The sequence below is a fragment of the Mus musculus genome, chromosome 6 (assembly GCF_000001635.26).
Source record: "Mus musculus strain C57BL/6J chromosome 6, GRCm38.p6 C57BL/6J".
NCBI classification, from domain to species: domain Eukaryota; kingdom Metazoa; phylum Chordata; class Mammalia; order Rodentia; family Muridae; genus Mus; species Mus musculus.
This window is the reverse complement of record NC_000072.6, coordinates 52,741,419-52,767,932: the sequence shown is the minus strand read 5'-3', so window position 1 is coordinate 52,767,932 and position 26,514 is coordinate 52,741,419. Positions and strand designations below refer to the sequence as shown.

The 26,514-nt window shown below is 38.9% G+C and overlaps 1 protein-coding gene across 4 annotated transcripts in view; it reads right to left on the bottom strand.

Moving 5' to 3' along the window:
* Nucleotides 1-1,152: 1,152 nt before the first annotated feature.
* The window catches only part of Tax1bp1 (Tax1 (human T cell leukemia virus type I) binding protein 1), a 53,089-nt gene continuing 27,727 nt past the window's right edge, over nt 1,153-26,514 (bottom strand). For 3 of the 4 annotated variants that reach the window (NM_025816.3, NM_001355595.1, NM_001355596.1), the window contains 10 exons: nt 25,758-25,982; nt 25,095-25,241; nt 23,579-23,711; nt 21,163-21,263; nt 16,723-16,848; nt 14,557-14,628; nt 10,205-10,379; nt 9,578-9,720; nt 2,830-2,912; nt 1,153-2,060 (listed from right to left, as the gene is read on the bottom strand). In NM_025816.3, the coding sequence (NP_080092.2) occupies nt 1,859-2,060; nt 2,830-2,912; nt 9,578-9,720; nt 10,205-10,379; nt 14,557-14,628; nt 16,723-16,848; nt 21,163-21,263; nt 23,579-23,711; nt 25,095-25,241; nt 25,758-25,982 (1,407 nt within the window). In that variant the 3' untranslated portion in view covers nt 1,153-1,858. The remainder of the gene's footprint in view (nt 2,061-2,829; nt 2,913-9,577; nt 9,721-10,204; nt 10,380-14,556; nt 14,629-16,722; nt 16,849-21,162; nt 21,264-23,578; nt 23,712-25,094; nt 25,242-25,757; nt 25,983-26,514) is intronic. The other variant, XM_006506370.4, reaches the window with a different exon arrangement.

The window sequence follows — 26,514 nt, the reverse complement described above, 5'->3', positions numbered from 1 at the left end:
TTTTGTTCCCTTATGTTTTGCTTACTTTTCTGTAAGTAACACTTTATGATAAGCTTGGGACTAAAACTCTACATAAACTATCCAGTTAAACAGCCAACAAGATGAGCAGCCTCGTTTCACTGACAGTAATATTCAAAGACTACTTTCAGGTTAGCATGGGTCATACTTCCTAACTGCAGGAGAAATGTCCACAGTATGTGCACACGTGTGGAGGCCAGATGTCAACATCAGGTGTCATCCTGAGTCATGTCTCCACCTTGGGACAGGGTCTCTTACTGAACCTGAAGATGAGCTGTGTAGACTGGCTGACCAGCACATGCGAGGACATCCTGTTGCTGCCCCCCAGCAACACGTCTGCTTTCTCACACCAGTGCTGGGATCAGAACTCAGCACAGCCAGCACTTTCCAAACTAAGCATCACCATGGCCTCCAAGGTCTCATGTGGGGCACACGTTGCCCAAGGATATTCTATGGAGGACTCGCCAGGATGCTGAAGGTGTATCCACCGCTGGCCCTGCCTCTAAGGACTGCCTGACGCCTGGCAGTCCGAATGTCTCCTGCTGGTTCACTCTAGAATCTACGGCAATCTGAATCTACAGCCTAGATTTAAATACCCTTTCAAATAAAATAAATGCAAAAATAAAAATATTTTAAAACATATACATATACCTTTTCAAATGATTCAATTAATACACAAACTCTTCTATAAATACCAGCAGCATGGTATACAGCAGTTTACAGACAGCAATCTAGAATGCTACCAACTCTGAATATTTATTTAACATCTCCAATACCTAGTTTGCTCAGAATGGGCCTCTATTTTAGTGACTACTAAAGCAGCAAAAAGTACTTTAACATTCCCATCATAAAAGGGAGTGTGTGTGTGTGTGTGTGTATGTGTGTGTGTGCGTGTGCGCGCGCGCGCTCGCGTGCACGTGTGTGAATGCTACAGTGACATGACAGCCCCCCACACTGTCTTCTATAATGTTAGCTGTGACTGAGAAGCACAGTTGTTGGGTCTGGGTTGTGCATTGTATTTCTGAGCACTTCCTGAGGAACGTTATGTCCAACGTGTATGCTCATCAGGAAAATGTGAGAAAGACCATGGTACACAGTCTGCCATTTTATGCCCCGAATCATTTACAAAGGTCATTTAATGAGAACAGATAATGCCTTGATTTATTTTGGTCCATTATAGTTAAATACAATTATAGCTAGTTATAAATACAAACTCAATCATTTAAAAATAGTCATCTAGATTATGCTAAAATGTTATCATAAAATTATCTAAATATGCCATAAGCCAGCGTTCCCATATAAAAAGGGTTTCTTCACACCACTTATCTCATTCTTCTTGCAGCTCCACATCTAAGTACGATTTTAAAATTTATCATTTCATTGAGTAAGGGTTTTTCTATATTCAAAGAATTATTTCACAGAACTGTTATGATCAATGCTTTTTATTACATATCAGTGGTCATGCTCAATCGCCAAGGTGTACAGAAACTTGTAAGTGTGATTGTGCTGAGGATCTAACTACTACATGTTTATGTTTGCAATTCGGTAACATTAAAATAATTCTTGTGTTCTTCACACACTTCTGCTAACTGGAGGATAGACAGAGATGCAAACCCAGAAGCACTCTTCTTACAGCAGACAAGATTAACAGAGATTAAAACTGTATTCATTGTATGTAGTCACAGCTGTACCCTGGCCCTAGTGACAGCACACGCTAAAGAAGTTCTCCATCATCAGGAAAGTGTGGAGGAGGAACCTGAAAGTGACACCTGGCATCTCCTTAGCCTCTGAGATGTGGTTTGTTTTGTAATTGCTAAATTGTACTACCTCTTATTACAAGCTAGTCGAAGTTGAGAACATTCTGATCAAAATGGGTCTGAACATGCCTTTCAAACCCCTGCTGGTCGTAGTCCGGCGGGAACTGCTCGCTGCACATTGGACACACCTTCCAGTGACTTTCAACGTGTTCTTCAAATTTGGTCTGATCGTAGTTAGGAGGGAACATTAATTCACAGAGGGGACATTTCTTGTGAACATCAAAGCTTTTAAAGAAAGAAGAAAATAAAGAATTAGGTATTTTCTAATTAACTTGATATAGCACCTGTCAGTGTACAAGTTGAATTAATTAATTAGCTGATATTTACACTAAACAATTTATCCTCAAAGTCTTCACACGTTTACTTTCTCTGTTTCTAGATTCTTGGTAATATGTACAGGATCTGCCTTTTTAGAAAACCACTACTAAATATAGTTTTAAAATTGGACTGACAAACACCAAAACCTACCAAACTCAGGCATTCTGTGAAATGAGGCTTACTGTAAAAAACTCCCACTTTTAAACCAGAATGTTTTTGTTTTTTTTTTACTTCCAAGGATGAATACACCTCGTCATTTCCCCGCAGTGCCTGCTGGGTTTAACAACCACAGACTGTGGGGCTGAGGAAGGGCTCGTCCTCTCCTGCACAGGGTCAGCTTGTTCCCCCTCTCTTGGCTCTCAACTGCCTGACCTCGAGCGCCAGGAAGTCAGATGCCCTTTGCTGGCCTCTGTGAGGACCTGGCCTCCTGTGAACAGACCCAAAACAGAACACACAGATTTTAAAAATATTTCCAAGTTCCTATGCCTCTAGCTCTTCAAAAGATGGCATGTCTGAACCACAGAAGACGAGATAAAAGTGAATGGCCGGGACCTTGAAAGGGATTTATGTTCTGTATGCTGGGCTCGGGCACTATTTTAAATAAGCTCCCAGAAACTAATTTTTAGAATCACCTGTCTTACATAATTCTATAAAATTCTACAAAGGAAAAACTTGCCTGGAATCAAAGCAAAAGCCTGCTCCATGACTACGTAAGTGCTGGTTTGCTGGATCAGGAGGAATGGGCACATTTTCGTCTTCCTGGCAAACACAAAACAAAAACCAAACAGGGCAACTTTTTGAGAAAAGAGAAACCAAATATATACATTGTTTAATTCAGGGAGCTCATAATGACACTTAGATAACTCAATTTAGTTTTTACCTCTATTATTATTTAAACTTTCCCATAAACATACATTTTATTTGAAAGCATTTATAGAGAGTATTTCACTAGGACAGATTGTGTGACTTTTCTGAAGTCTGTATGCCTCCCCATTCCAGGGCATGCATTCCAAATGCCACAGTAGACACCGGAAAGTGAGGTCCAGACCAATGCTGTCGTTCTTCTTCCATTCATGGTTATGGAAAACTTTAATTTACAAATAAAACATGGTTAAGAGGTTAAGAAAAGCAAAACAGAACCACACGCTGTAACACATGTGAAGTTGAGCTCTAGTACCACAAAGTATCTTATGGTCTTTCAACTTTTGGTTGTGGTTTGGTTTTTGAGATAGGGTTTCTCTGTGCAGTTCTGGCTCTCCCAAAACTCACTCTATAAACTAGGGTAGCCTCAAACTTGGAGATCCACCTGCCTCAGCCTCCTAGTGCTGGAACTGAAGGCGTGTACTTCACCGCCTGGCTTTAAAGACAGGACTTTATGGATGTTTTGTTGGCATATCCAATTTCCAGTACCACTTCTTAGTGCTTTGAGCCCATCATTAAGTAAAGCAGTTACTTGAACACAAACACTTCAGTCTGAAAACAGACTTCTACTAAGTTATTAAGGAACATAAACATACACAGGCAAATACACTGGACAAAGAAGTGACTTGCCTTTCATGAGATTTTTTTTTTAGCACACTACTCTAAACTAAATGCAACTAACATGTAGGAATGACTTCCAGACCACAGTTGACAACTTACAAGAACTAAAAACATGATAATGAATCAGTAGAGTCTTCAAAATAAAACAAAAACCACTACAATCTATCCCTACTTCACTCCCAAGTCCACACCAATGAAAATGGAGACTGGATTGGGAATGACACTATTAAAGCAGACCCTAAATAGAAGTAGGGGGTGGAGAGTTAAAAGCAAAATAACTCAAAATTTTCAATGTATTTTTGTATTTCATCACATAGCTATAAGTTAAAAGAATGAAATGCCATTGGTTAATTTTTATATTAATAAACTTGAATCAAATTATATTAGAAATTGAAGATGAACAACGGTGTATTTGAAAGATTTCTGGGCTGTTTGTTAGGATGCTGTGGTCGTCTGACTGAGAATGCTATCAATGGGCGCATACATCTGAATGCTTGGTTTCAGTTGGTGGAGCTGCTTTGGGGATTAGGAGGTGTGTCACTGGTGGTGAGCTTTAAGGCTCTTTCTGTCTCATGGTTTTTCTGTATGAGCTCTCAGCTACTGCTCCAGTGCCATGCCAGCTTCCTGCCATCCTTCCTGCCATGATGGTACGGACTCACTCTGTGAAACTGTAAGCAAGCCCCCAATTAAATGCTTTCTTCTGTAAGTTGCCTTGATCATAGCATCGTTTTACAGCAGTAGAACAGTAACTAAACAGAAGGGGCAGCAGTTAAGAACACTTGCTGTTTTTGCAGAAGACCCAAGTTCAGTTCCTCGCACCCACATCTGTTGGCCTACAATTACCTGCAACTCTAACTCCTGGGTATCTGACACCCTCTTCTGGCCCTCAGGGTATCTGCATATATGCCCATACATGCACACAACACACACACACACACACACACACACACACACACACACACACACACACACACAGGGTATCTGCATATATGCCCATACATGCACACAACACACACACACACACACACACACACACACACACACACACACACCCCGAAAGTGTAAAAAGAATTTTTAAAAGGTAATTCTAACATGTTTATACTATAAATGGCCCTTTAAAAATACAACATAAAATAAGCCAATTACAAAACAACAACAACAACAAAATCCCAAATATTTTATGATTACAGGGATATCCAGAATAATCATTCAAGAAGATCAATTAGATGTGTGATTTTTCAGGACAAGGGAAGTATTTAATGATTATAGAGTTATTTGTCTTTTTAAGATAAAACTCTGGAAACTGGTTGTTTAGGGTGAATTGTTACAGAACTGTTTACTTAAAAATACATTTCAAAATGTGGAGCTGAAGAGATGACTCAGTGGTTAACAGTACTTGCTGCCCTTGTGAAGGACCTGGGGGGTTTCTATTCCCAGAATCCACATGATGGCTCATAACCATCTGCAACTCTAGTTCCAGGGTATCTGTGACCCTTTTCTGGCCTCCTTAAGCACCAGGATGCATGAAGTATACAGACATAAACAAGCAAAACACCCATATACATAAATACATAAAGTGTTAATCTTAGCACTTTAACACCAAGAAGAAGAGGAGGAGGAGGAGGAGGAGGAGAGGGGGCTATAATGATCAAATTACAGCACAATACATTCAGACATTCAGATGTCAGTAACCAAGTAACAAAGTCAGAGTCTCCAGTTGCCATGTGTGGGACTGCATCTACCTTTGCAGGAATTATTAGCTAAAATATTTAGTTACATTCAGGAATCTGTAATAAGCATCAAGTGAGAAGGGCTCAGCACTGCATAGATCTTTGCTAGTTGGTAATTACTACTTTAATTCAAAAGTATGCATCTTTAAGAAACTGAAGCATTCATGAATGCCAATATCAATGCATAAGACAAAGAAGGCATGAGTGACTAGACAGCTTATTTAAAGCCAGAAGATACTCCTGCCTCTCAAAACCTGTATTAGGTGGTGTACATGAACATTCCTCTTTTTTCTTTTTTATATTGTGTCCCCAAGAAAGTGAAAAGATGTATTATCCCAGAAAAGCACTGTTCACAGTAGCCCAATGGGGAAAATGATGCAATCCAATAAAAAAGACATAAAATATGCAATATTAAGGGGCTGGTGAGATGGCTCAGTGGTTAAGAGCACTCACTGGCTCTTGCAATGAACCAGGTTCAGTTCCCATGACCACACAGTGGCTCACAACTGCCTGTAACTCCAGTTCCAGGGGATCAATGCTTCCTTCTGGCCCCCACTAGCACCAGGCACATGCATGGGACACAGACATACATGTAGGCAAATACTCATATACAAAAAATAAAAATAAATCTAAGTATGTATATACACGATTCAGATGATGGAGTATTATCCAGCAATGAAGGAAGCAAGCACATTTCCATGCTAAACATAAATGCATGCTAAAAAAGTGATAACTTTTTGAAAATCTGCTGGGGAAGCCCATAGACCTCGTACGATACGGTGTGATTTAGGGAGCTGAATGATGAGAATAGGCAGTGCAAAAGGAAGCAGATGGAGATTTTCTGGGGTAAAGGAATAGAAGGGAGGGGGTAAGGTAAAGAACAAGAGTTTCTTTCCTTTGTAGTGGCAAAAAAATGTTTCCACACTGACTCCGTGATAACTACACTAGTCTGACTGCTGAGCACGCCCTTCATCCTTTCCAGGGGGACCTGTATTCCAATAGCTACTGCCCAGCACTACCATGCTAAGGTAACCTAACCTTTAAACGGCAGAGGAGGCTAAAACAAAAGTAAAACCAGAAAGGAAGAGAAATCTATTTCTGTCTAATCAAGAGAAACAACGATCCAGAGAGGAATCTTCCACTGTACTTTTCTGGCTACTCAGTAAAAATTAATTGAATACTTTGTATATCATTTTTTGTAAACACACTAGAACAAGTACTTTTAACCTGATGGCCAATTTAAAATGAAGCCACAAGCCGTACGTACATTAGGACAAACAGGGAACAGCCCTGATTCTTTCAAAGTGTGATTTTCAATAATTCTAGAGTCACAAGACTCATTGAGAACCACACTTCTTACAAGAAATGCTAAGATTGTGACAGAAAAATGTAAACCAACAAAATGATCTTCAGTGAGGTGGGGGTGGGGGGGTCATTATTAAAGACTCATTTCAGAATTTCAGAAAGCTGCAATAAAACACCTTAATAGAAATAAGAATGAAGAAAAAAAAATGCATGAAAGTAGGAAGGAGCTGTGTACTGAGGGAGGGAAATATCTAGTCTTAAACTCAGGATCGCTGCACCTGAAACAACGACTGCCACATATCCACTGATTCTCAGGGAGCTGGAGGCAGGAAAGCCTCCACTTCTGCAATTCTCGAGGCCGTACCACTGCTTATATACAAACCACACTTAATGAGTAGTAAAGTAAAGATCATGGTTCTAAAAACTGAAATTTACCACTGAAATTCATATGGGTTCTATTGGACTTTAATCCTGTGTTTGTCAGGCAGCACTGAAAACCCAATTCAACCCCTGCTCCGTCCGTTTCAGCTCTGGACAGTGCTAACTCTTCCAGGCCACCCTAACTCTGAGAAGCTGAGTCCCTGGCCCTGCCGAAATGCAAAGCAAGTGCTATAGAAAAGCTAACGTGAAGTAAGCAATTAGCTTGTCAAATGTGATTCCAAAGCTCAAAAAGCTGTACAGTGGCCAATGATCACACACATCCCGATGGTGACTATGGTTATTTAAAAATAAACACAAAGTCTTAATTCAGACATGCTATTTCTAAAGGTAACTAAATATATTAGTATGTGAGGAAAATGTTCAGGGTGCTATGAGAAGTACAGAACTCTGATGTAGCCACAGCTGAGAGACAGTTAAAACCACAGCTTTCACACATGACCTGAAGAGGTTCTGATCCTATGTCTACTTTACCAGTGGTGTGATTAGGCCTAACTAGTTAACCTGTTCCTCAGCTTCTTCCACTAGCAACTAGCAAAGCTGACAATCCGCCTCTATAACACTACCATGGTAAATAAGTGACCTATCATGTATATAAGGCTCAGCAGGCAAAGAGCTAGAGAAACACTTACTCCCTGTAATATCATTACAATTATTAGGTATACGAGACTTATGAAGGGATCTGAAAGCCACCAGTTTCTAGTACAAGAGAGGAAGTGGCAGCTGGAGGTTGCAGCATAGGCTAAAAGAGTAGGACAGCTCAACTCTTACTCCAAGGTGCCCATTAGGGCACTGTGACCACGAACCACTCTCACAGCAAAATCTACTACTTTCCTATTCTTACTAAAACTACATAGTAAAACTCATCATTTGCAAATGATGTAAATAAAAAGTACGGAAAATTTTTCTGTTTATAAACTACAGCTACTCCAGGCACACATAGTAAGAACCCTTCTCTCTCATTAGCCAATCTAAGCATCTCAGCAAATGAGCCCAAGACGCTAACACTGTTTCTCATGGGTTTGCAGGAGGGCAAAGCACACAGACCAGAAAGAACACGCTGCTAATTAAGCTGAAGCAGATGACTGTGGAAAGGAAAGGCTTGTCACATGTAACATCTATGCCAAGAGTGATCAGATTAGATATGCAAGGTGGAAAGGAAAATTGTAGAAAAAGCAGTAAGATAATACTAGAGACCTTAAACAGACTACAAAAGTTCTGACAGTTTTCCTAATTATTCCCAATAATGGACACGGGAGGCCAAAAGGCAGGAGGGAGAAATACATTTTTCTCCATTATGAGTGTTGAACACTAGGTCTAAAATCATGCCTGTCTGAACACTGATCAGTTTCTGCAAAGGTTAATAGCAATTAAATGCAGCAAACTATATTAAATGAGAAACGGGTCATGATACCACTGTACTTGCAAAGAGCACGATAAACCATTTCCTTGAAATTTATCTCAGTGCACAAAATATCTAAGAACTGTTATGCAAAAGGGAGTTCCCACCCCACAAAAGAACTGTTCTAAGAAATTTTATTCATTAATTAAATGGGGGGAAATCTCTTAAAAATAATCTTTTAGTCAAACACGGTAACCTATGCCTTCAATCTCAGCACTGGGAGGAACAAGCAGGTGGATTTCTAGGAGTAGGAGAACACCCTGGTCTATATACTGAGTTCCAGGACAGCCAATGGTATGCAGAAAGACCCTATCCCAAAACCAAAATAATAATAATAATCTTACACCATATAAGCTAATTTAATTATCATTTTTATGTTGCTACTAGAAAAAAATCATATAAATATTAACAATGTCTAAAGGGGATTTTCTCAAAAAAAGAAAAAGAAAACTAGTATATGATAAAGATAATAAATTTTACCTTAAAATTTACAGGATATAAATATAAAACTGAAATGGCAGTATTCTGCTTTGCATAGTATCTTTGCATCTTCATACTTTGTTTCTTCCAGGCCAGCAGACCACAATCAAAGGATTGTAGGTAGTTATTTAGAAAGTCATAATTAGGGTTACACTGATAATTGATACATTCCAATCATCTCTGAACTTAATCTTTAGTATATAAAGCCTAAAGTGTTAAGTCTGAAAAAAATACTACCTCCTGCATCCCCCATACACACCACACACATGGTTTCTCTGTATAGTCAGTCCTTGCTGTCCTGTAGACAAGGCTGACCTTGTTTCCTGAGTGCTGGGATTAAAGGCATGTGCCACCACTGCCCAGCACTGGTTGGATTTTCAAACATGGAATATTTTTTTTAAAAAAAAATAATAAAGGCAATCACATGCAAATGCAAATTCAGTCTTTCTAGACATACAGCCTTAACACTCCACCTAAATTAGGAAGCACAAAAGCAGGCAGGCTCAAATAATTAAAACTCAATTTACTCTGCTGTCTTCGGGGTCCTCTAAACCATCCGGCCGGCTAAGGTTTCGAGCAGGCTGGCTACAGACAACATTGTCTTCCCAAGATGGGACTCGCACAGGTGGCCTTTGGATTTCATCTGGATAAAAAGCACCATCTGCTCCATCTGTGATAGGAATTACACAAACATTTGGGGAAGAATTGGATGAAACCAGTTGCAAGAAATGAGCATCTCTCTCTCTCTATGTAGTTATGATGATATAGAGAAGCACACAGGAACTCAGTGTGTGGCTCAGTGGAATGTGCTTTCCTGAAGCGCCAAAAGGCCTGGAAGCCTTGGCACTCCAAGAGGAAGAAGGGCCACAGAGGCCATGTGGGCATGGTAGCACATCCCAGGCTAGGTTACAGACTAAGACTGTTTCTTATGTTTTTATTTTTAGCCCACAAGTCTAAAAACTGAGTCTGTGATAAGCAAATACGGCTCTTCACTCATGACATATCACCTGTAGATGTCAGTAGTACAACTAAACATTAATATGAAAACTACATGATTATAGTTGATTATATCCTCAGCTTACTTACTTCCATGAAAATAAAAGCTGAATGTTTTAGAGTCAGCTAACGCCATGCCAAAAAAATACTTGACTAACCTCTTGTTTCCTGTGCTGAGTAAGGGTTGCCATACTGAAGAACTGGCTGTGCACTTGACAGTGGAGGAAGGAGCCCATTTTGCTCAGAACATGTGTTGAGACACCTTGAGACTTGTTGAGGGCTCTGGCCTTCCAATTTCCTTCCTTTTTGATCTTCTAAACTCTTTGTAAGTTCCTAAAATTAACAAAACAGAGACAAGCAAAGTCCTTTGAGGACAATGTAAACACTTAGCACAAATACAGAACTAACATTTCTCTAGCATGTCACAATGACAAACATCTTCTTAAGAAATCATGTTAACAGAATAGGGAGGAAAAAAAATTCAGTGTATGCAGAAAATCCAAGATTTATTCAGATATTTTAAAAATCCAGCAAGTTAGAATAAAAAATAATTTCCCTAATTGGAAAAGAACTCATGAAGTATATAAAGTAGAAAACAATCAAGTGATTCTATTGCAGATAAAATATAAGTAAAGGCTCTGTACTCCCTAACTCTCTTCACTATAACTAGTGTTAACTTCTGCATAAGACAAGATTAAGGCAGACAGGCTGAAAAAGAAAAGAATCTGTCTTTATTCAGAGGATACAACTATACATACAAAAAGAAGCTATGCTGGGCAGTGGTGGCACATGTCTTTAATCCTAGCACTCGGGAGGCAGAGGCAGGTAGATTTCTGAGTTCGAGGCCAGCCTGGTCTACAGAGTGAGTTCCAGGACAGCCAGGGCTACACAGAGAAACCGTGTCTTGAAAAAAACAACAACAAAAAAAAGAAAAAAAAGAAAAGAAGAAACTACAACAGAGGAGTTAGGAGTGAATTTAGGTTACAAGACTCAAAGTCAACATATAGTCAATTATGTCCATATAATATATGCATATATATATACATATATGTATATATACACACACACACATATATATATAAGAGAATGAGAAGTATAGTTCTAGTTAGTGAAATCAATGAGAGAAAGTGCCTAGGAAATTAGCAAAAAGATGCACAGTGCTTATGCACTAAGAATAAAACGATACTGTACTGGCTAGTTTTGTGTCAACTTGACACAGGCTGGAGTTATCACAGAGAAAGGAGCTTCAGTTGAGGAAATGCCTCCATGAGATCCAACTGTAAGGTATTTTCTCAATTAGTGATCAAGGGGGAAAGGCCCCTTGTGGGTGGGAGCATCTCTGGGCTGGTAGTCTTGGTTCTATAAGAGAGCAGGCTGAGCAAGCCAGGGGAAGCAAGCCAGTAAAGAACATCCCTCCATGGCCTCTGCATCAGCTCCTGCTCCCTGACCTGCTTGAGTTCCAGTCCTGACTTCCTTTGGTGATGAACAGCAATGTGGAAGAGTAAGCTGAATAAACCCTTTCCTCCCCAACTTGCTTTTGGTCATGATGTTTGTGCAGGAATAGAAACTCTGACTAAGACAGATACTGAGTGTGATAAAAGAGAGCACAAATGGAGGGATGCATACCAAGTATACAGACAGAAAATTGTTTTTACAATTAGTTACTAAACTAACTGTAGATACAATGAAATACTAATTTAAAAAATTCCAGCAGGCTTCTCCATGAATTGACAAAATGATTCTAAGATGGAAATAGAACATCTTAAACTGCTAATATTTCAAAACAGTATATTAGCATTTGGAAGGTAGAGGAAGTAGGACTCCAAGATTGAGGCAAGCCTGACATACAAAGTGAATTCAAGGCATGCCTGAGTTCTAATGAAAACTCCTGTCTCAAAGCTAAAGATACAGTTTAATAGTAGAACCCTGTCTAGTCTAACATCCAGAAGTATTTGGGCCTGCTTGCCCAGCACCATCCAAAAAAGTATGAAAGGGGGCTGAGAGGAAGGAGGGATGGAAAAAGAGGGGAAGATGGAGGAAAAGGGAGAGAGATCCCTAAACAAGCTAGATTTCAGGCTCAAGCATCATGTGACTCAGTATACCTCTTCTCTTAAAAGCCACCATTTTCTTCTATAAGAGATTTTAACATTTAAATGTCTATATACGGTAAGTCCTAGTACCTGGGAGGCAGAGGATGCACAGCTGGAGACTACCATCTCAAGTTGCCCCCTCAAAGAGAAATGCTATGAAGATTAAGTTTCTTAGGAATCCACTAATTTCACTCTAGTGGTTTAAAATATGGCAGTCCAATGAAGCAGTCCTCAATCTACAAAACCATACAGATAATCTAAATGTAAGTCTTAGTAAACCTGCTGTTTTTAAGAAAAAGAGAATTATAGGCTAAAGAGATGGCTTAGCAGTTAAGAGCATTGACTGCTCTTCCAGAAGACCTGAGTACAATTCCTACCACCTACATGGTAATCTCTAACTGTGTAAAACTCTAGCTCCTGAGGGATTTGACACCCTCTTCTGGCCTCTTTGAGCTCACATGCACAATATACAGATATTCATGCAGGCAACACATTAAAAAACAACAACAACAACAAAGCCTTCTAAAAGAAGTTGTCTGGAAGCTGAGATAAGAAGGATCACCAGAGTTTGAAGATAGCCTGGACTATATACTGAGTTCAAAGCCAGGCTAGGTTACTTAGTGAAACCTGTCTCAAGCAGGAGGAGGTAAAGAGAGGCTTGGGGGCTAGCAATACCTGCTTTTGCCAAGGCTCCAGGTTCAGTTCCCAGCACCCACTGCTAAGCTAACAATCACCTGTAACAGCAGATCTAAGGGAAGGGACCCGTCCTCCTACACTGCCTCTATACCATCTTCCCCTAGTCTACACTGTGCTTCCTTTTTACTTCTTCCCCCTTTCAAAAAACAAAAAAACAAAACAAAACAAAAACAATGAGAAGGGGTGTAGGGTGAACACAGACATACACATACATGCTGGCAAGAACTCACACAGACAACAAATGAATCTTTAAAAAGAAACATCAGCAGCAGTGGGGTCAGCACTTATTTACCCGACTACTGCTACTGACCACTTGCTGCCTTCTAGGCAAGTGTGTGTACACCTAGGGGTCCGTGATGACTAACAACCTAGCACTAATCTCAGCTTCGGCAGGTTTTAGAATTCTCAGAAATACACTCGAAGAACTAAATATTAAACAGGTTGACATCACAATGCAAATACTTAAAACACTTTTAAACAATGCCATACTACAGGAAACAAAAAAGTAAGTTCAAAGTTTTATAATAGTAAATAATAATAGTAGTAGTAGTAATAAATGAAAGCAGATAGCAAGTATTCAACACAACATTCCTGGTAAGGTTGGCATTTTTAAAACTGACAATAAAGCTACTGATCTCAGTATATTTCTTCCATCAAATCTTCTCAAAGGCAAATGCTATAAATTATATTTGCTCCATTAGTTTATCCATTTAACAAATGCTTAACTTCAAATAGCAGGTATTGTAAAAGAGGCTGCAAATACAATGAGTAAAACAGGTACAATCTGTACTCTTCATGGACCATGTAATTAAGTAGAAGAAACAGATTCCCAACAAAGAAACATAAAATATATACAAATAATGTGCATAGTTAAAAATTATGGAAAGTACTATGAAGTAAAAGTACAGGTCCAACGGGTAAGTTTAATCGTAGTACCTAACTGACCTGCAGTAGAAGCAAGCTCATGCAGCTGAGTTGCTGGCCTGTAAAGGATGGTCATGCTACCTCACAGGGACATCACAACAGACTGGGGGACACCAGTGGATTAGCAGACTACGGTCAAACCACAAATACAAACATCAATACAAGACGACAAACAGGCTTTCCTGACAGAATGACAAAAGACAACTAGGGAAGCAGGAGGCTCAAAGTTCCATTTTGTAGCAGAGTTACACCATCCAACCTGAGGATCTACTCCTTAAGATCTTCCAAATTCAGCCACCAGACTGTTAAATACATTTGTACACACTAGTCAGCATCAAATTAACACAGAAGACACAAGTTGTCAAAATTTTAGTTTGGTTCAAGGTTTGAACTTTATATTAGCAAGAAACAGTATCAATTTTTTCCCTTTAATTAACAAATTCACTTCAAGAAAACATCTAAGTTTGAGCAAATACCCAATTAAAAATTCACTTCTTCCCTACATTTGCATATTCTAAACTTAGCTTATTATCTAATGCAAAGTATGTGATGGAGATCAAACAAGCAATTTTCTTTTCGTTTTTCATTTTTTTTTCGAGAAAACTAGCAATTTTCAACACTTGGCATACTTTCAAAAATTGGCAGATGTGAAATCTGGAAGTGAGAATGGTACACAAATTACTGTTTACTACCAGGGAGGTAATAGTTGAAGACCTGGAGGAAAGCTTTCAAAGAGAAGTCAGATGAAAGAAAGCAAAAATCGGTTACATGCTGTACACAATGAGTGCACTGCTCAATACCTTCTCCCTGGAGAGATTTTCCAAATATGAAGCCAGACCATTTATTTCTTTCTCTTTCTCCGCCAGCTGAACCTGAATTTAAAAGAGAGATTATCGTTAGTATTTGTATTATCTATTTTCTCCTCACACAGGAGACTCACTTGAACCACTACTATCAAGGTAATTTTTCTATCACCAAGTTCAGTTCTTTTCCCCAGTTCTCAGTCTGTGTATTAGCTGCCATTACTGACCAGTTTTATGTCGCCGGGCTGACTAGAACTAGGTTAGGTTAGTCTCACTCTCTCAATTCTCCTATCTCAGACTCCAGACATCAATGGTGGGGCCACCATACCTTGCTTTCCTTATCCTTTTAAAATGTATTAACGCATCAATTACACACAACATCCACAGTGTACTTTTGTGATATGCACCTCCTACTATCCTTCCTATTCCCCTTCCTCCCAATGATTCTCGTCCTCTTCCCCTCATCTACGTTCAGAGTTACTGATGACCTAAGGGGTTTCATTAAAGTTGCTTATAGGGCCTTGGGTGGGGTTATAGCTTCCTTACTAGTTCCTACACCACTGAATACATTTTAATCCTTAAAAGGATAATATTTTTTGACTTACTAGTCAGGTAGCTTGCTCTTTTTTTCTAACATTCTTACAGATATCATTTATTATTGGGGTTGTAATATTACACTGATAAAAATAAGTTTCTTCAATTAATATTATACCACATCACAGTATTATGATAAATTTTAAGGCTAGCAAGTTAATGATAATATATCAATTACACATACACATTTAAAAGAGGTCAAGTCCCAAAATAATTTAACATACACATTTGCAATACAGTAAGAAAATGAAATGATTGAATCTAAAGATACAATTTTTTTTGGAATGGATTACTCCCTGTGGGTTGTTGGCCAGTCCAAAACAATAGAAGTTATCGCCACTGGTATTGACTACGTATCCAAACTGGAAGGAAACACCTTACAGCTTACTTAAGACATCACATTATTTTGGTTACAGGACTTAAAGAAACCAAGCTGGAGCTGAGCTGTGAACTTCTTATTCCAGGGTGGCTAGCTTTCACAGCAACAGACCAGCAGGCTGGGGTAGGAGGTGGAGTGCGTGAGGCTGAGACTGACAGACTAACCACTTCCTGGTTGGAGTATCCATTGGAGGGAACTCCTATCTATCTAGTGGGGTACATCTAGTCAAAAGCCCGTAGCTAGGGAGAACATAGGACTACGGCTAAATGGTCATGATGAATATACATCTGTCAAGCCACCCTCTGTTGAGTTTAAGCCTACAAGTTAGTGCTACAGTCAGCTTTGATCAGAGAAAGCTTCTCTTTGCAGTTATAGAACTAGTCAAAGTGCTGACATTAAATGACTATTGAGTGCTTATCCCCCAATGGACATCCGTGTCACTTCATCCAAGGCTTGGGGACACTACTGAAGAAGAAGAAGAAGAAAGAGCACAAAGAATCTAAGAGTCTGTGGAATACTGTCTTCTGGGAGTGACATGGCCTTTAGATACTCGAATTCTCAGCAAACCTGATTACCTGCCTAAGACTGCATAAGATTGAGTCATCAACATTCCATCATGGAGGGTGTAATCTAATGAGGCCTCACACTTCTCTGAGGATTGATACGTAGTTAACAGCTACTAAAAGAAGGAGAGATGTTTTCCTCAGTGGTATAGTCACTACTACACTGCGCATGCTCCTGTAAATAACCTCACCCAAGATCCTAAAAGCAGCACTAAGAAAAAGCATGTGCCTTGGGGAGGGAGGTGGCAGACACAGGACAGGGCATGAAAGAAGTGACCTATTTAAACAGGGTCTCAGTGGGAAGATGCAGTGTGCAACAGGTGGAATATTATAAAAATATATCAAACAGATACATGAAAATATACTGAAGCCTATGATTTTATATAATTAATATGTACTAAAAACTTTTTTAAATGGTAAATTTCAAAGTCCACCTGAACCCAAAGGACTAAAGCCACATTAACCAATGCATATGGGAGGCCATTTTCTCAGGCAAGTGAATAAACTGTATGTAATTAAATACCCAGCATATCTATATGGAAACTGTGCTTGGCTGATGGTCTATAGGATCTCACTTTGACCAGGACCAGGTTCACCAAGCACCATGAGCCAAGCCTATGAACTTACTTTGTAGTTATCCTCTACTTCAGCTAGTTCAAGTTTTACATTTTCAGCAATTTTCACTTGTTCTTTCCACTTCAGCTCCATTTTGGCAAGTTCTTCAGCGTATTTATTGCACTTAGTTTTCTCATCCTAAATAAAATTAAAATTAGTACAATAACTAAAAACTTCACATCTCCACAGAGTAAATATCTTTATACACACATGTAATGATTAATGTAACAGTATAAAGCCAGGAGAGGTGTCATATTAACTGTACACTGCAAAAGAGGGTATATGATATATCCCACTAGCTTATAATTTGCTTCCAACAGTTATATTTAATATGAGTGTCAGTGTTATACAGAAAAATATAACCCAAATAGCCATAATTCCTGTACTTGGATCATGATAAATATTATTTCACAAAAGTACTACTTTTGCAAAAGGAGGAAATCTAAATCATGCACTTTATGATGGCTCTTTTTCTTAAAAACACAAGGAAGAAGTTACAAATAGAGACCAAAAAGTAAATAGGCCAATTTCATTATGAATATTTGTGGAGTTCTTTGATCCACTTAGACTTGAGCTTTGTACAGGAGATAAGAATGGATCAATTCGCATTCTTCTATATGATAACCACCAGTTGTGCCAGCACCATTTGTTGAAAATGCTGTCTGTTTTCCACTGGATGGTTTTAGCTCCCTTGTCAAAAATCAAGTGACCATAGGTGTGTGGGTTCATTTCTGGGTCTTCAATTCTATTCCATTGATCTACCTGTCTGTCGATGTACCATGCAGTTTTTAATCACAATTGCTCTGTAGTACGGCTTTAGGTCAGGCATGGTGATTCCCCCAGAGGTTCTTTTTTGTTGAGAAGAGTTTTTTTTATCCTAGGTTTTTTGTTATTCCAGATGAATTTGCAAATTGCCCTTTCTAACTCAGTGAAGAATTGAGTTGGAATTTTGATGGGGAGTGCATTGAATCTGTAGATTGCTTTCGGCAGGATAGCCATTTTTACTATATTAATCCTGCCAATCCATGAGCATGGGAGATCTTTCCATCTTCTGAAATCTTCTTCAATTTCTTTCTTCAGAGACTTGAAGTTCTTGTCATACAGATCTTTCACTTCCTTAGTTAGAGTCACGCCTAGGTATTTTATATTATTTGTGACTATTGTGAAGGGTGTTGTTTCCCTAATTTCTTTCTCAGCCTGTTTATCCTTTGTGTAGAGAAAGGTCACTGATTTGTTTGAGTTAATTTTATATCCAGCTAACTGCACTGAAGTTGTTTATCAGGGTTAGGAGTTCTCTGGTGGAATTTTTAGGGTCACTTATATATACTATCATATCATCTGCAAATAGAGATATTTTGGCTTCTTCCTTTCCAATTTGTATACCCTTGATCTCCTTTTGTTGTCAAATTGCTCGGGCTAGGACTTCAAGTACTAAATTCAATAGGTAGGGAGAAAATGGGCAGCCTTGTCTAGTCCCTGATTTTAGTGGGATTGCTTCCAGCTTCTCACCATTTACTTTGATGCTGGGTACTGGTTTGCTGTATATTGCTTTTATCATGTTTAGGTATGGGCCTTGAATTCCTGATCTTTCCATGACTTTTATCATGAAGGGGGTTGTTGGATTTCAAGGTGAAGTTCAAAAATATATTTTGAGCAATTTCAACCATCTAAACTCTACACCATACCTTCTATACTTCATAACATACAAAAAACAACAACAACCAACCAACCAACCAACAAACAAACAAAACAGCTCCAAAAGTTTCATAAACCTCAATGTAAAAGCTGTCTATAAAACTTCTGGATGGACCACGAGTTGTAGCTCACTAGCAGATCACTGGCCTAAGGCCTGGGTTTGATCTCCAAGCACAACAAAAGCAAAACAAGTAACTCCTGGGGCAGTGCAGGGAATATGTTTAATGCCTTGCAGAATGTGTTTAAAAAAAAAAAAAGCACAAAATATAAACAAAATTGATACTCTACCATAATTAAAATTTGATTTTCTAAAAACATTAAGCAAACAAAATCAACATCACACATACAACAGAGAAAAAGTAACTCCATCTACACACAAAGCATGAGACCTGTGTGGATCCCCAGCAGCCATGTAAAACTCAGGTGTGATGGCATGCATTTGCATTTGCAAGCCCAGAGCTGAGATGCACAGGGCCAGGCAGATCCCCCAGAGCTCGCTGATTGGCTAGCCTAGCCAATTAGTAATCTTGAGGCTCAGGGAGAAAGCCTGTTGGAAAGCAATCAGTTCACAATTAACTCTAGTCTCCACAGATGTACACTCAAATGTGTACGTGTACCAACATGCACAGGCATGGCACATATACAACATGCACACATACATACGCACATATGCACATATCTAAGAAAGAAATGTAAACATTATGGAAATGCAACTTAAACTACAATAATATTCTCATTATAGTCATTAGCTTGATGTATAAAGTGATAAAACAGCACCAAAGAAAAACTATGTACTGATTTCTTACAAAGCCCTATCCTAGCACCTGGGCATCTGAGTGAAAATATCTAATCCCCTTTGACCACAAAAGGCTTCTATGTAAATGTTCACAGTGCCTCTATCAATCAAGAATCCCCCCCCAAGCATTATCACCATTTTCTCTCCACTTTCCAGACTGCTTCCAGTGCCACGCTCACTCACTCAGCCACCCCCAAGTCTTTTTAGAACACTCAGCTGTCCAACCAGGAAAAAGCTGTCCATGCTAGACAAGACTACCTGAACACCCACAGATGCCTAACAAACCCAGTCAAGTCTAATCCCCTCAGCTTTGGCCAGAACATGTCAGCAGCTGAATCTCTAGTCCTACAACAGCAGCAATGGGGAGGAAAAGGGGAAGAGGAAACTGCTTCTATTTATTTCATCTTTATCACAAAACTGGGTCCAAACATGGTTAAGTTGAGAAAAAAAAAAAAAAAACAAAAAACAGCTAAGGTTTCCTAGAAATTGACTCTACTACTTCCAGAGAAACATAAAAACTCTTTATCTAAAGAAAAAAACATCAAAAGGACAGGCCTATAGATGAATTTGTATCAACAATTTTCAGAGTTGATCCTAATGTCCTCCATCTTGTAGGCTTGTCAAAGGAGCTCCCATCTGGGTAGACCCATGTGAGGAGCACTGTTGGCACAGAGAGAAAGCAACACATTCATTCTTGCCAGCTCAGAAGACAATGAGCACTTCAAGACAGTTTTCAGGGCCCTGGACAAGGTGATTTCTGCTACCACACATGCAGTGCATACTCATATCTGCAGGCAAAATGCCCGTACACATGAAAACAAAAATTAAACAAAATCCAAACACTCTGTTATAATACACACCCCAGCAACAATTGTATAAACTGTATAGTCATGTGTGCCTTGTCCTACAATGTACACTGCACTACGTTTTTTACAAAAACCCAAGCACTACATTACACTAGAACATCAGGACCATTCTCACTTCTTCTATAGAAAGATCTCAAAAAGCCCAGTTTGAAATTTGATCAAAACACTTTAAACATTACTTTAAAAGCAAGTAGCAAAAAAAAAAAAAGTATCTTTTAGTAACATTGAGCGGATCTATGAATTTCATTGTTGTTCTAAAAGTTACCTTCCTTGCGCATATGCAAATACACACACACCCTTAAAAACCATATCCAAATATAAAATAACTTTGTTCTTTATTCTAGATAGTAATGAGAAGCTTCCACCCCTATACTTTAACTAATTCAAAGTGAGTACACCATTAAAGCTAACAAAATTCAAAGAATCTGAACAATGCTGCTTAAAATCATTAAAATCACACTGAGAGACAATTCGTTTGCTTAACATTCCCATTCTTTGCTAGATGGGTAATGTACTTGGTTGCACAAGCATGAGGACCTGAACTGAGATCTCTAGCACCATTGACCATGGCAGCCATGTCTGTAACCCTGGTGGTAGGGAGAATGAACGCAGTAGCTCCCAGGGCTCGCAGGCAGCCAGTTCAGCCAAAACTGCTGTCTTCAGGTTCAGTGACAGACCCTGTCTGAAAAAGCACTTAAAGAAGCGACTAAGGAAGACATCCTGAAGTCAACCTGTGGCCTCCATATACATCAACACTAGGAAGTAGATGAGTGAACACCACACAATTTCCTAGTTTTTTATACAATACCTTTTTAAGAAGGACTTCCCTTCTAAAGTTCAAATATTTTCTATGTATCATCCTAACAGAAATAAAAACTCATATTCAGACAGGACACTGTATCATGTGTATGGAAAACACTGACTTCAGAAGCATAAGACCTACATGATAATGACAAGTACACAAAACACCCCTTTCATCATCCCAAATGCAGTATCAGTATAGAAGAATGGGGAAAGAGCCCTCTATACTTTGACAAAAGAACCAAGGGCTGGCATCTAATATTTGACAAATCGTTCCCTGAAAAAGGAGCTTACCTGCAAGAGTTGTTTACACTTATTATACTTTTCTATTTTCTCAGCAATTTCTTTAGTCATTTCACAGACATGATCCTTTGTTGACATATCAAAGCCTGTCTCTGTTGTAACAAGTTAGAAAATAATTAATATTAATTAAAAAAATAATACTTAAATAATATTTAAAATAATTTTGCTGTCTGAAGGAGGAAGAGATGGCTCAGCTGTAAGAGGAGCTGCTGTATCAAAGGACTTGGGTTCCATTGCCAACATCTACCTGGCAGCTGACAACTGCCTATAATTCTAGCCCCACAGGACCTGATACCCTCTTCCAGCCTCCAAGGTACTAGGTATGCATGCATGTGATGCATAGACATACATGCAAGCAAAACACCCATACTCCCTATTTCTTTATAGTCCTGGCTGTTTTGGAACTCACTCTGTAGGCCAGCCTGGCCTTAAAAGTCAAAGAAATCTGCTGCTTCTGCCTCTGCCATGCTAAAGTTAAAGCTGTGTGACGCTACTGACTAGCCAAAAATAAATTTGTTCAAAGAAAAATTTAGTCTGTCTGAGGTCAGCCTGGTCTTACATATCAAATTCTACACCAGCCAGGGCTACAAAGTGAGAGATGCTGTCTCAAAAAGCAAAACAATTTTTTTTCTTTATTTTATCTTCTTGCAGAAAAACTTTTGAGTGTTTTGTGGAACAAAACCTGGAATGTTGTCAGGTCTAGGAGTACACTGGGCTACAATCCCAATATTCAGAAGACTAGGACAGGGAGCATCAAAAGTTGAAGGGACAGAGAGGGCTCAAGGGCCAACGTAGGCACCTTGATAAGTGCTTATGTTTGTTGTTCTCTCCCACATTGCCTCTCTCTCTCTCTCTCTGTGTGTGTGTGTGTGTGTGTGTGTGTGTGTGTGTGTGTGTGTGTCTTGTTTGTTGTTTTTGAGACAGTCTTCCTATACAGCCTGGGATGGCTTTCATTCATACCCACTGCTAGGGTTATAGGCATGTACGAACCTATCTGACCACTATGTGAGAATTTTTAAATGTTATTTTTGACCAGAACAAATCTCACATTCAAACGTGAGAATCAAAAAAAAAAAAAAAAAAAAAAAAAAAAAAAGGCACTAAAAGTATTTCCAAAGCAGCCTGCCAGCGGCCACCCTTATGCAACTGGTGCATACTCCTAAGAAGAGTCCATTCCTCCAGCCCTTTGTGACCCTTCACTAAGTCTCCACAAAACCAACACTATAGGATCACAGCAGGCACTACAGGTTGAATGTCATTATCCTCAACTCTGAAACTCAAATTCTCCCAACAGTGCACCGTTAACTTGGAAGCTTTGGGAATGCCAGGGTGAAGTAGGAAAGATGCAAATGCGAGGTGCTTCAGGTTCTTAACTCTCAATAGGAACAATGAACTGTTTGTGCACACATTCACTTTGTAGAGAAACCCTTGAAACCTGAAAGCACTTCTTTCCCCAGATGTTTCAGGGTCAGAATCGTCAATCTGCACTGAGGACAAGTAAAGGGAACGCTGCAGACTATGCTACAGGCTCCTCTTCATTCAATATTTAATTGCATAGGGAATCTCATTTTTTAAAACTAAATTGTCAGTCACACCACACACTAAAAATGGAAATATAGTTAGCTTGCACTTATTTTCCCTATTGTTGCTTGTTTTACATAAAAGAAGGGGAGAAGAGCATAAATTAAAAATCCAGTTAATTCAAATTACGACATTACCCATTTGATATACTTAAATCAATTTTAAGTAGTCAAACATTGAACCAACTAACATTAACATCAGTCTCCAGGTACACTAATGAAAGATGTACCCCACTGCAAAACAAAGGATTTAGAAGAGGATATTTGCCCCCTACAACATTATATATATTGTGTGTGCATGCATATATGTATGTATGTATGTATGTATGTATGTATGTATGTATATTTTAAATGTTACAAAAAATTAAAGTGCAAGATAAGCCTCCAGTTTAGATGTTGTTAATGTGCTGCAAAAACCTAGATTTTTCAACTTCATCACTTTCTATATTTGTCCTTTGTCATTGTGTTCCAAGAACCTTCTCTGGTCTGTATTTACAGTCACATTTTAACATAATTTTGAATGTCAGGAATTCTTACATTTCACTGTTCCATATGGTTCAAATTAGTACTTCTAGTACCAATTTAATGTTTAATACGTGACTATTCTCCTGAAGCTAAGTACTAGTTTACACTCACTCACACTCTGCATGGTCACCACATACATAACTCCATCTCACACTAATACCCTCATATTCCCACTTTGCCTCTCAAGTCTCTCTCCCAAGAATTTATGGAAGCAGCCTGAAATTATCACACATGGAAGCACGCAGTATCAAATCAGTGTCCAGTTTTCAAGAAGGTCACACTACACAGAAGGAGATTTTTACCTGCACATGACGCTGCTGGCTTTACATCCACGGCAGAAGCAGAAGTAGAGGCAGCCGGGTCTGTATTTATTGAAGCATCGTTCACTTTCTGCTGACTCCCCATTTTCTTTGTGAAGACACTGTTAGTACTCGCCTATTCAAAGGTTAACAGTAAGTTACTGGAAAAGTCGCTGAACGAGTCATATTGATTTCCTTTACTAATCATGTATATAACCAAAAAAAGTGAACCACACTACTCCCTCTGAAAACCTAAAAGGAATAAAGCTACATCATTTTCCTAAGTGGTGGAAAGGAAAGAAGATTAACTGTGTTTTTCTTGTGAAGTCAGCAGAACTCATCATCATAAACATCTTACAATCTCACAAGTCAGAAGTGTACTCAGCAGGTCTGGAGAGGTCTCAGCAGGTAAGAGCATGTGCTGCTTGTGCACAGGACCTAGGTTTGATTCCTAGCACCCACATGGTGGTTTATAGCCATCTGTAACTCTAATCCTAGGGAATTCAATGCTCTTTTCTGACCTATACAAGCACCAAACCTACATGTGGTGCACACATGTAATGCAGGCAAAATCTTACATTTTTTTAAAATGTGCTAAAAAAAAAAGCCACAAATAAAAATCCCCATGTGAATCATATTTCTTCACAGAACCCTTTCCACTTTACTATCCTGCATGCACTCCTTGCTCCTATTTGTTCCTGAGAACCTAAAACTGTGGGACCACGCAACCCCACATTTTCAATGTTTTCTTTATACTTCACTTCCAAGATCCCCTCATATAATAAGTACAATTTGGGACTGTACATAATACATAGGCCCATCCAAATGAAATGTCTGTTTTATTATGAATCTACCTACTCCTACATGAAATATAAATGAGTAAGCCAACACATTTTGCCTCTTCCTAATGTGGCATGAGCAGAACGGAAGAGTACTGAGAAAAGAGTGAGAGCTGTCACCTTTGCCACAAGTGACATTTACTACGACATATTGAGTTTAATCGACAAAGCTACTTATCAAGGGCTTATGAGAGCAACGCCCTGAAGACAAGAGTACCTGTTCCTGCTTGTTCTTGCTGCTGACCTAGCTTCCTTCCCTTTATTCATTCTCAGTAAATACAAATCTCAAGTTTAAACAGAAAGAGGATTGTCGTTATAGTATTAGGCCAATGACTTGAAATCGAGATGATAAACTCGGGCCAGCAGGATGGCTCAGCATGTAAAAGCACTTGCAATCAAACTTGACGACATCCTGAGTTCCATCCTCTATTCCTGAGACCCAGAGAGTGTAACCAGGAGATGATAAACTCCTACAAACTGTCCTCTGACCTTCACATACCACCCCCAACACCCACATATACCTACATAAGCAACGTAGTACAAAATAAGATTTGTGTTTAGAAAAAAATGAAGTGATAATTTGTATTCAAAAGGTTAATACTTAAAATATTATCCATCTTATCTGCAAACGCAAGGCTGACAAAGGAAAAGTTCACCGACAGGAACTCGGTGACACTTACTGCCTGGTCTGAAAGTTTGTTTATTTGCTTTTGGAGCCTCTGGCACTCCTTAAACTTTTCTCTGTAATGATCTGCAGCCATCTGAAGACGGAGTTTCAGATCTTCAACTTCTCTTCTCAGTTCATGTTCCAGGGTATCAGTCTTTTCCTTAGGAAAAAAATATTTCAACTAAGGAAAAAATTCCGATAGTTCATAATTTAATAAGAAATCCTAACTCCATTTCCATTATTTTTTTCTGACCTTTAATTAATTTAAATTTGTTTTGGAGTTTGGGCTTTCTACTGATTTTTATATATAGTAGAGAGTCTAAGGATTACTTAACAGCTGAGGAAAAGCATCCACCTAAGGAGCAATTACGTAACTTGTATGCAATACCCTTAAATAATCAGATGGCCATTCTATATAGCTAGTAAACAGAAGTTCCACATGAAGCAATCTCTGTCACATATAATATACATCAAAAGTGTGTACTGCAACAGCCTTTACTGACAGTAAGAATTGTGCGTATAAATGTTTTCTATTCAATCCAAGAAATGACAATGATTTAACAGAGTGAATAGAAGTTAGCCTTTCTTACCTGACTTATCTGAATAGTTTATTCCTCTCTTTTATGGGGCTTCTAGTTTTGGGGGATCAACAGAGATGCAAGTTAACTTGCTTTACCTGATCTTTCTTTACAGCATGTAGCTGCAGCTCTGCCAGTGTGTCGGCTAGCTGCTTCTTCACTCTCTCATTTTCTAAGCGTGCAGTATGCAGATCTGCCATAGTTTTATCTCGCACATTCACTGCATCACTGAGCTCTTTAGTCAGAAAGATAAGTTCTTGCCGTGTTGCCTGGACTTGTTCCTCCGCTTTGCGAAGTTGCTCCTTTAAAAATAATGTATCTTCCTGAAGAAAGGCAGATAATATACAATTTTGATTAAAACATTAAAATTTAAAGGTAACAGTTTGTTTCAGAATTTTAAGTTAAATAATGCTTTTCCACTCATGCCTTAGGCTTTGTTTCAGATTTCTCATATAACAGCCCAAAAGTGTTTACTTCTACCACTTTATAGGACAGGAAGTCAGTCAGCACACCCAAGGATTAGTTCTGACTGAATAAAAGTATATATATCCCAAATGTTCAAACATATAGATTGATTTATTTTATTTTTACTTATTATTTTTTGTTTTGAGACTGGTTTGCTCCACATGGCCCCAGCTGTCCTGGAACTCACCATGTAGACCTAAACTCACAAAAGATCTTGTCTGCCTCTGCCTTCCAAGTGTTGAGATTAAAAGGATGTGCAACCACCATGCCTGGCAAAATTAATTTTTTAAAAAGTAGAGAAACAGTTATTAAGCACAATTACATGAACCCTAATTGGGGCTTCTCAGCCGCCTTTCAAGACTCACCAACACCTTAAATTACTCTTGGCTC